General features: G+C 43.0%; 1 protein-coding gene across 4 annotated transcripts in view; it reads right to left on the reverse strand.

Annotated features, from left to right (window-relative positions):
- Positions 1–11,308, reverse strand: part of ILDR1 (immunoglobulin like domain containing receptor 1) — a gene marked incomplete at both ends in the record, with an annotated part of 40,290 nt that extends 28,982 nt beyond the window's left edge. For all 4 annotated transcript variants that reach the window (XM_082839090.1, XM_082839089.1, XM_082839088.1 and 1 more), the window contains one exon: positions 11,254–11,308. In XM_082839090.1, the coding sequence (XP_082695216.1) occupies positions 11,254–11,308 (55 nt within the window). The remainder of the gene's footprint in view (positions 1–11,253) is intronic.
- Positions 11,309–11,743: the final 435 nt, after the last annotated feature.

An 11,743-nucleotide genomic window follows, 5' to 3' on the forward strand; every position in this document is an offset into this window, starting at 1 on the left:
GAGTTCTCAGGTAGAGCTACCTTCATTTTGACTGAGTAACTCCCATAAACAAAATAAATACAGTCACCCCTGTTATAGAGCAGCTGGGTGAGCCTGGCTCAACGGCCAGAGCCACATGGTTCTGGGTCCTGCGTCGCCTTCTGGACACAACCCTCATAAGACAGCCACCATGGTTTGTGATGGCCACCAGCAGCCACTTTTCTGATGTCCACAGAGAGGTAGCAGAATGTTGCTTGGGACAGGCTCTGGTCCCCAGAAATGACCTGAGCCATCTCCAGGGCTGGGCTGTAATGAGGATGTGCCAGTGACAGCCATGCTAGAGAGAGGGTCTGCAGCAGTGTGGGGGAGACCTGTGGGTGGGAAGCATCATAGAAGGAAGAGATTTAAGCTAGACCCTAAAACCCAAGTAGGATTAAGATGATACGTGAGGGCTTCCCTGGTGGCGCAGTGGTTGAGAGCCCGCCTGCCGATGCAGGGACACGGGTTCGTGCCCCGGTCCGGGAAGATCCCACATGCCGCGGAGTGGCTGGGCCCATGAGCCATGGCCGCTGAGCCTGCGCATCCGGAGCCTGTGCTCCGCAACGGGAGAGGCCACAACAGTGAGAGGCCTGCGTACCGCAAAAAAAACACAAAAAAACAAACAAAAAAAAACATGATATGTGAAAAATAGGGAAAGGGCAGAGAGACTCATTGTGTCAGGATGGAAGAAAGGAGTGAGCAAAGGCCCTTATCAGGAAGGGGCAGTTCCTTGGAGAACCTGGAGGGAACCAACCCAGCTGGTGCCTCTGGCTTTATAGACAGAGGATAAATAAGGCGAGCTGGTTGTGGGGAGTAGGAAGTGGGGAGGTGGGGTGGAGTGTAAATTGCACTCCAGAGTCTATTTCCAGTTAATGGATAATCACTGAAGGCTTTCCTGAAGAAGAGTAATAAGGTGAAAGTGATGTTTTTAGGAAGATGGATAACTTCCTTATTTAGTTGTGAATGGAAAAAGAACATCACTTTGAAAATAAGCCTTGAGGAGTTTGGGGGAAATAGCTGCTGTCTCTACTAGCTGTAGTGTTCCTGGAAATCAGTCCAATCAGAATGGAAGAGCTAATGACTAGGATCTCAAGCCTAACAAGGATTATTTCATAATCTGATTTTTTATTTTTGCTTCTCCACCTTCACCACCTCTTTGGTTTTTTCCAGAACTGACGTGAAGTAGGCCTTGGAGCTTTCACCCAACACAGCTTTAACTGAATACCAGAAGCAGCCACAGGTAAGATTTGACAATGAATAGGATGGCACTGTCAACACTAGCTTATTTTGTTCAGTAACACGCATGGATTGGAATAGAGAGAAAAACATTGAATTGTGGTGTAAACAAAATCTTAGGTTCACAAAGCACTTTCAAATATTTTCATTTACTCCCTAAATATGAGCCCTGGGAGGAAACAAGTTGTGCCGGTGCATACACAGCAAATCTAGGATTGGATAAGGCAAGTGGCTTGACTGTGGTCATTCATTTTCCAAGGGGGTTGGAGCCAAGATTCTGCCCCTGAGCAGTCTCTTGCCACTCTACCCGGCTATTCTTTAAATAAAGGAAGATGTTTGGTATTCAATAGCTTGCAAATAATCAGAGCACGGGGCCAGGCTACACGAGCAATAATTAATATACAACGGGCAGCAGTTACTCTAATACCGTGACTAATAAACTACATGTTCTTTATTTTGCTGAATGGTAATTCAATACAAATGACAGTTTATTCAAAGGACTCCAGTCAACATTATTTGTATAGAGGTGGAATATCTGCAGGGGGGTAGTGCAGGTTTGCCGGGAGTCAGAGAGGGTATTTGGTTGGAGCCAGAAGTTGCTCTGGGGTAGCTTTGAAGATGGCTGAATCTGACACCCTGAGGCAGAAGAATGGGGACAAGGGTGATCACCTTCATTACCAAATGCGCACTCAGCTTCTTTTCCATGAATGCTCTTGTTATGGACAAAGCACACGTGGGGTGACTTGACTCACCTTTACCAACGTCAGCACTGGCTTTGTTGCCTGGTATTTCTCTTTTATCCTCTCTTTAATTTCATGCCTTATGTGAACTTCAAGCCTTGAAATACGCCAGGTTCCCACATATCTGACAATATTGAACTCATTCACACTCCCTCCAGCGGTCTGTTGGCCCTACAGCATCCTGTACAGCTCCCAGACCTTCACCCCTCGCCCACCCTCACATGGAGAGTGCGGGAGAGTCTCAGGCCAAAAGGTACCGAGCGACCAGCAAACCCTTCTCCCTTCTTCTCAGCTGTTGCTCTGGGTTTCAGCATCTACTGTGTACCAGGTGATGTACATACATCGTCTCTAATCCTCACAAAATTCCCTAGGGTGGGGTCAGCCCTGCTCATATCTGTGGGCAAAAGTTCAGAGACTGTAACAAACCAAGCCCTCTCAGCCTCGCGATTTGAACTCGGGTCTTGCTCACACCAAATCCAATCTTTCCTAAGAAGGCAAGCCTGACTTTCCAAGTAGAAGTCAGGCACTGGACTCTCAAAAAGCAGGAGGAATTTCCAGATTGGGAGGAAGAGAGAGGAAGTAGCAAGACAGACCATTTCAAAGGCAGAAACCTCCTATCTTTTCCTTTAGCCTCTAATTTCTCTGTAAAACTAACCACACTGGACACGCACACTACTACGCAGGTAAAGTTTTCAAGAAGAGACTAAGGGCAGCAGAATCTGGGCTGAAAATATGAAGAGATTCAAAAAGATAAGTGTCCTGGTTGCATCCTTGCTCTTTTAAACCTGGTACTACGGGCTTTCAAATTCTTAATTTTTCTTTCTGTTCTTAAATTCCCTTCATCCTGTGGCATCTCCTTCTCCCCAGTTCATCACCATCTAATTGCCTAGTTGTGTCTATAATTTTCTCCTGAAAACATGAATTCTGGAGACTGATTTTCTGAGTTCAAATTCTGCCTCCACTCCCCTGCTAGCTAAAAGACCTGACAAGTTATTTCCAAACTACAGTTGCTTCTATATATGCAAAATTGGGATGATGATAATATGTGCCTGATAGGGTAATAGTGAGGGTTAAATGAGATAAATATGTCCAGCATTTAGCAAAGAGCCTGGCACATAATAGACACTCAATACACAATAGCTGTTACTTGTATCATTTGTTCTTATCTTGCCCACTTCAAGAGGTTGAGAGCAATTGAGAACAGCATGCAAAAGCATTTTGAATGAATTAAAATGATACAAATGTAAGCTATCATTACTGCCTTCTCTTTGCAAAATGAGTTAGTGCATTAAAAGCTTTTAAAGCTGCGTCTTACCTGGCAAACCCATTCACAGTTTGTCTCTGTGAAAGAGGAAGGGAGATCTGTAAGGGTGGAAAGGTAACTTCAGATGAGATAGCAGAGCTCATGGGAAGGAGGGAAGGAGAAGGGGATTCTCTGTTTCCCACCATGAGGTACTTTCCAAGACTACGCTGCTAAGCAGAGTGGGGACTACCATCCCGCGTTGAAGTGGAAGGTAAATATACCAATAAAAAAAAAGAGTATCTTTACAACTAAATGCCATGTGTTCCCAAATAGATGCAGATCTTTGCACATTTATTTATTCAGCCTGTCTTCCCTGTGTAGTATCAGAGTGGGCAAGATGTTTTATAGTTTCTAGAACATATTATCCATACAGTACAGGGATACAGATACAAAAGTTTCTTTTCCTTTTAAACTAAGAATCCTTTTCAGGGAACTGGATGGCATTTCCCCTCACTTCCACATGAAGGGTCTTGCTTGGAAGGGAGTGGCAGGCAGGGAGGAGAGCAAGGTCTTTCCCAGCAAGGGGCAGTTGCCTAATGGTGCCTCCGATGGAAGGTCTTGATTCCTGTTTTTCAGGCACCCAGGCACCTCTGCTCCACTAATCAGGTTAACAAAAAGTACACAGGTTTAATCCTATCAGAGTTTATGTCAGGGCAAGCTATCTCCCCAAGTATATTTACATCAGTATTTGTTACATTTCCTCAGATAACAGTGCAAACAGAAGAGGAATCAAGGGGAAGAGGGCCTGGCAATGCATGGACAAGAAGTAAGGGACGGAGAGAGCAAGGAGAGGAGAAAAGGGGAGAAAGAAGCAGGTTGGGGCGGGGGAGGAATTATGTCTACGTATTGCACGTTTAACAAAGGTCTGGGGGTGCTTCTCGACAGTTGTTAGGCTTGGGGTGGCAGAAGCCTATGTCTACCCTCGGGAGGAAACTGGTAACTACTGAGCACTTCAGTGTTGGTCAGCATGGTATTGGGGGCTTCATTATGCAGTACGTAGTTTAACCTTGGCAAACCCCCATGAGATCAGCCTTATTTTTATCTCAATTTCATAGATGAGGAAAATCCTCAGGGAGGTTAAGTAACCGGTTTGAAGCCACACAGCTAGTAAATAGCGAAACTAGATATAAGCGTATACCTCTAAAATCCCAAATCCTACAGTTTCCATTGTACCACCTGCCTTCTGGATAAGTTTCCTAATGGTGGAGGTTTAACCCTTTAAGAGACATTCACAAATTTATTTTAACCATTTTGTAGGGAAACCCCTTTCTTCCTTTTTTATTTATAAGATAAATAATAAGAAACTTCAAACAACAGAGAAGGGTATAAAGTAAAATGTTCATCCTTGCTCACCATGAACTCTACTCTCCAGAGGCACCATAATTTGGTGTCTACCCTCCACATCTTTTCCTACACGGTTTTTTTTTTTTTAAATTAATCATATTATGTACATTGACCTGCAACTTTGTTTTTTCTTCAAACTAATGAGATATCATTATATTCTATCTCAGTATATATGGATCTAAATTTTAGTGGCTGCATGAAAATTTGCTACATGGATGAACCATAATTTACCCATTTTTCTAATGATGGGCATTTAGGTTGTTTCTAATATTTCACTATTACAAACAATGCTGAAATAATTTGTTGAAATGAACACCTTTATATTATATAAAGTAACTCTTCACATGCATGCTTTTATTCTAGTAGGATGTATTTCTCAAAGAGAGAGTGCTGGGTCAAAGGGGATAAGACTTTTATATTTTAATAGATAATTCAGGAAAGAAATTTATATTCCCATCAACAGGGTGTGACACTCCCATGTTTCACCACAATCTTTCCAACAGGGGAAATATCAATCTTTAAAAATTTCTTGATAAACTACTAGGTGAAAAAAATAGCCCCTCAGGTGGTTTGAATTTGATATCCTTTGGTTATTAGGGGTAGAGGACAACAAGACCTGGTTGAGAGGCAGATGCTTGGGGTTTCCCAAAGCCAGACGCTCAGTGTCTGTGACTCAGTGACTCATCTGTGTCCCCACATGCTAATCTCAGAGCACATGCAAATTTAAGTCTCACCACAATGACAAATTTCTGTGTGCCCTGGGCCTTCAGGTCACTCATTCACTCATTTATTGAATACCTACTATGAGCCAGAAGCTGTTCCAGACGATGGGGGTAAAGTAGCTAATGAGAGAGACAAGGTCCCTGTACTCTTGGAACTTATACTCTTGGGGAAAGTCAACAATACATAAGTAAACGGATAAGCAAGGTACCTCTGGTCATGGCTAAGCTTTATAGGATGGCTTAGAAACTGGTAGAGTTTTGAATAACAAATCCTACTACTGTACAATAAGAGCCAAGAAGACACACGGGTCCAAATCCTCCTCATAGCTCTTCTTGGTTGTTTCAGAATCTAAATCAGACCCCGAATCTAAATCCTATTCCTTCTGTACAAACTTGGGCTTCTTCCCTATTTCGCATCTCAGTGAGTGGACAAGACTGAAAACTAGGAATCGTCCTTGACATCTCTTTCTTCCTCACTCTATATAAAATCTATTATCAAATTGGGTTTATTTGTCTCCTAAGTATTTCTAGAATCTCTGTCTCTCCATCATCACCGTCACCCTAGCACAAGCTACCATCACTTCCAGCCTGGATACTGCTTCAGCTTAACTGGTACCTGCACATACTCTGGTTTTCCTCCACGTGGATTTCACACCCATCTCCCAACTCTTTCTCCTTAAATATCTCCAAAAGCTGTCCATTGTTCTTATGATAAATACAAAGCCTTCCACCATGACCCATGAGGCCATGCATATCTGGTCCTACCCATCCCCGGCCTCCTTTCCACCACACGTCCGGTGGCTTCCTCCTCTCAGTCACACTGATATTCTTGCCACCTCTCATTCTCACTGAGCTCCTATCCAGCAGCCTTGCACATGCTATTCATTTGTTTGGGATGATCACCCCTCAGCTCTCAATGTGAGCATCATTTCTCCAGGGAGGACCTCCTGAATGAGCAAAATCCATCTATTACATGCTCTTGTGGTACCTTGTATCTCTTTCTCATAGTCCCTATCATAGTTGTATTTCTACATTTGCTTGTATTTCCTTTAGACCATAAGCACCATGGGGACCAAAGCCGTGTCTGCTTTTGTTTGAGACTACGTCTGGCACATGGTGTGCATTAAACCTTTGCTGAATAAACAAACAAATAAATTCATACAAGACAGGCTAAGCTGCTTGGAACAAAGTTTAAGTGCTCTGAAAGTACAGAAAACAAATGGTTAAAGTCAAACATTTGTAATATGGCCAGACAAAAAGCAAGGAAGAAGGGTGTATGTTGGGGGGAGAGGGGGTGCAAAAGCACGCTCATAGTAGTGGAGACAAGGCTGCCCATGTTAGTGAGGCCATAATGAGTGAGGCTTGAATTCCAAAGAGCTTTAATCCACTCATATAAACTATGGGGATCTAGTAGACGTTCTTGGAGGACTCAAGTGAAGGTGGGAAAGATTAATCCAGGTAGGCTAACCTATCATCTGGGTAGAGGATGGTTGAAACTAGGCAGAGAGGTAGCAGGCCTAGAGGCAAGGAGATGGTTAAGATGCTGGGATTAAGCAATAGCACATGGTGATTAACTGGGTTTGGGAAATGAAGAAAGTGTAGAATGCTTTCCTCTGACCCCACCTTACCCTAAGATTTGTAGATTGGAAGATCCAGAAACGAGGACTGGAGAAAGACAAGACATGATCAGAGTCTTCCTAATTCTTAAAACACACAATCTTATTTCTCCCCTAAGGACTTCAAATAATGAAATAAAGTATTAGGCTGAAAGAAACTTAGTCAGACAGTACAGTAATTACCCAGCATCTCATCCCACTATACTGTTGTTGAGGCAAGAGGTTTAATAATTAACATCTGGTTATACCTCCAGGAGGTAGTCAATTTCTATTTCTACCAGGATTCAATTAGGCAAAACAAACCTGCTCCATGGTATGAAATAGGTGAAAGAGCAATGGACTAAGAGTGAGGACGCCAGGGTTCCCGTCGTCCCAGCTCTCAAACCAACTCCACTGTGTCAACTTGAGATGCCTGACTTCCCTGGACACAGATTTCCTTATCTGTAAAACTGGCTGGGAGGAGAAGACAAGGACTGGGAGTGATTTCTACTTGTGTTCGCAGAGAACTGGGGTTCTGGGAGGTACTTCAGGGAGCCTCACGGCAGGGGGGTGGGGGCAAGGGAGGAGTCGAGTGGACAGTCCCCTATCCAACACCTGAGAAGCTCTACTTTTTACTATCTACTGTATCAGGGACCAAGATGTCATTAGGTTTTCAGTATGATCCCAACCTTCACCCCGACCACCAAGGGGAAGCTCCTGGTCTAGATGCTAAGAATCTTGTCCCTTAGAAGTCAGCTGTCTGATTTCCTAAAGAATAATATAAGTTGATAGCTACGTGGATCTATAAGTTAACACCCCTCTAAGATCTTTTTAAATATTCACAAAAGCACAAACAACACACAACCTTTTAGAATTTGGCAGTGGGGGGGGCGGGGGGTAGAATCTAAACTTTTCATTCCAGGAATAAACTTTGAGATTGGATGAAGGTAACCAGAGCTATTAGCCAATAATGCAAAGAGCTATAGGAACTTACTTTAGCCTTACCTTAAGGCTCTGTTTTAAGAAGCAAATATCACTTGTGTGATAAAAAAAACTTCTTTCTTTTTAAGGAAAAACAGTTTGGAGAATTACACACACACAAAACCCTCTGACAATCCATCTCTCCACAGCTCCAAACATAAAGACTCTGGTAACTTCACAGGACTTCCTGACCTCAGAGGCTTCATCAGAGGCCCCAAGCCACACCAACTAGCCAGTACCCACATCTGACATAATCTCTTTCCTGACCCACACTTCGCAACTGCAGAAACTTGGATGCTAATCAGAGAGCTGGGTTGACTTTTCTTTAGAAACAGAAGAGAACAAGGTGACAGACCAAAATGAATATGTTCTAATGCAGGGTTATCCAAAGTTCATACCTCAGTTTGCAGTGGGTCTTGAGAAAATCAACTTACTGGATCTTTCTATTTAATACTGTTAATTTGGGGATTACTTTCTATGAATTTAAATGTTATTAAAGTAATATTTAATGTTAATTTGTTATTCTTTTATCCAACATAGTAACTGGTTTTGTGTGTGTGTGTGTGTGTGTGTGTGTGTGTGTGTGTGTGTGTGTGTGTGTACCTTTTGTTCCTATTTTATAAATCTCATATATGTGTGTATATGTCACAATGTAAACTGTATTTCTTCCTGGACTTAGGATCTTTCCGTGTTCAGCATTCTTTGCTTCTAAAATGTGTCACGCAGGTAGGATTCCATTTAACGAATGCCAGGCAAATACAGCAGTCTGTATTATTTGACCACCTCAGTATCCTGGCTACTCACACTGCATGGTTGGTTCATGAACACCTGGAGCTCCACTTTCTGAAGTCTGTCCATTTAGCAATTTGCTTACTTTAAGAATATACCCTTTAGCCACCAGAAAACTACTAGAGCTAATCAATGAATTTGGTAAAGTTGCAGGATACAAAATTAATGCACAGAAATCTCTTGCATTTCTATACACTAACAATGAAAGATCAGAAAGAGAAATTAAGGAGACAATCCCATTCACCATTGCAACAAAAAGAATAAAATACCTAGGAATAAACCTACCTAAGGAGGTAACAGACCTGTACTCAGAAAACTATAAGACTGATGAAAGAAATCAAAGATGACACAAACAGAAGGAGAGATATACCATGTTCTTGGATTGGAAGATTCAATATTGTGAAAATGACTATACTGCCCAAAGCAATCTACAGATTCAATGCAATCCCTATCAAATTACCAGTGGCAGTTTTTACAGAACTGGAACAAAAAGTCTTAAAATTTGTATGGAGACACTGCCAAAGCAGTCTTCAGGGAAAAAAATGGAGCTGGAGGAATCAGACTCTCTGACTTCAGACTATACTACAAAGCTATAGTAATCAAGACAATATGGTACTGGCACAAAAACAGAAAAAGAGATCAATGGAACAGGATAGAAAGCCCAGAGATAAACCCACACACCTATGGTCAACTAATCTATGACAAAGGAGGCAAGGATATACAATGGAGAAAAGACAGTCTCTTCAATAAGTGGTGCTGGGAAAACTGGACAGCTACATTAAAAGAATGAAATTAGAACACTCCCTAATACCATACACAAAAATAAACTCAAAATGGATTAAAGACCTAAATGTAAGACCAGACACTATAGAGCTCTTAGAGGAAAACATAGGCAGTACACTCTTTGACATAAATCACAGCAAGATCTTTTTTGACCCACCTCCTAGGGTAATGTAAATAAAAACAAAAATAAACACATGGGACCTAATGAAACTTAAAAGCTTTTGCACAGCAAAGGAAACTATAAACAAGATGAAAAGACAACCCTCAGAGTGGGAGAAAATATTTGCAAACGAATCAAAGAACAAAGGATTAATCTCTAAAATATATAAACAGTTCATGCAGCTCAATATTAGAATAACAAACAACCAATCCAAAAAAGTGCAGAAGACCTAAATAGACATTTCTCCAAAGAAGACACACAGCTGGCCAAGAAAAGCTGCTCAACATCACTAATTATTAGAGAAATGCAAACCAAAACTACAATGAGGTATCACCTCACACCGGTTAGAATGGGCATCATCAGAAAATCTACAAAGAACAAATGATGGAGGGGGTGTGGAGAAAAGGGAACCCTCTTGCACTGTTGGTAGGAATGTAAATTGATACAGCCACTACGGAGAACAGTATGGAGGTTCCTTAAAAAACTAAAAATAAAATTACCATATGACACAGCAATCCCACTGCTGGGCATATACACAGAGAAAATGATAATTCAGAAAGACACATGCACCCCAATGTTCATTGCAGCACTATTTACAGTAGCCAGGTCATGGAAGCAACCTAAATGCCCATCGACAGATGAATGGATAAAGAAGATGTGGTACATATATACAATGGAATATTACTCAGCATAAAAAGGAATGAAATTGGGTCATTTGTAGAGACGTGGATGGACCTAGAGACTGTCATACAGAGTGAGGTAAGTCAGAAAGAGAAAAACAAATATCATGCATTAACACGTATATGTAGAATCTAGAAAAATGGTATAGATGAACCGGTTTGCAAGGCAGAAATAGAAACACAGATGTAGAGAACAAACGTATGGATACCAAAGGGGGAAAGAGGGATGAATTGGGAGATTGGGATTGACATATATACACCAATATGTATAAAATAGATAACTAATAAGAACCTGCTGTATAAAAATAAAATTCAAAAAAAAAAGAATATACCCTTTGGTTATAATCATTGTGTTTGAAAAATGTTGAGCGTTCAATATTCTTTGTAAAAATAGAACAGCTTTTGAAACATCATGCTGGTGATTTAAGGATTGGGTTTTATACCCTAATGGGATTTTTGTCTGTAAGGCTTCTTTTATTATTCTTTTGACCTAGATGACTGCTGGCTACAAAGTCCTAATTCTGAGGATGGGGTGCCCAGGGTCAGAAGTGGGAATTAGGAATTACAATTAGGAATTGTAAGAGTGGTGTTTCCGCCTCTATCAATTTGGCTTTAGAGACCAAGAAGTGCCTAAAGAGCAGGAGGAGAAGCCCAGAGGCTCCTGGCTTCTTCCTTAGTTGCACCTGTTTCGGAAGGGCCTAGGCTAATAAAAGAAGAAAACAACAGGTTCCCACAGACAGAAACTCGATTCAGTCCCCGCAACTCCTGGCGCCCGTGCCAAGAGCCACCTGAGCGCGGCCCGGGCCTCCGCTGTCCTGCCTGTGGCCAGCTCTGCAAGGCCAGGCAACAATGGCTTCCTCTCCCCTTGGGCCCCTGGTGGGACCCATTTTCCCACGGCTCACCTGCTGGGAGCCAGGTGAAGAGCAGCAGCCAAGGTGCGGGCAGCTCGGGGCTCATGCCGGCCCTCTCCGGTCCCTTTCAGCTCAGGGGCTCCAGGGACAATGTGTCTGTCTTCATCAGCGGCCGGTTCAGGGCGCACCACTTCTCCAAGGAATCCCCCCGCTTTCCGCTCACTGCGTGCGGCGCGGCGGGAGGACCGGTCCGGCTCCGCGGGCAGGTACCGCCCGGCTCCTGTCCACCTGGGAGCTCCCCGCGGCTCCGCCTCCCGCTCCGCGCGCCGCCGTTTCCTGCTCCGCCCCGGCCCTGGCCCGCGGCCACCTTTCCTGCCTGCCACCGCCCCGCCCAGGCAGGCTGCCAGGTGATTCTCCTCACCGAAACACCATCTCGTGCCACTCTCGCCTCCCACCTATAAGAGCCTGTTACCATTTTCCCCAGAAGCTCTTGGGAAATCTTACCCCTAGCAAATTTCTCCCTCACTCTTCGTAGAATTAT

Source organism: Leucopleurus acutus (assembly GCF_964270905.1).
Source record: "Leucopleurus acutus genome assembly, chromosome: 5".
NCBI classification, from domain to species: domain Eukaryota; kingdom Metazoa; phylum Chordata; class Mammalia; order Artiodactyla; family Delphinidae; genus Leucopleurus; species Leucopleurus acutus.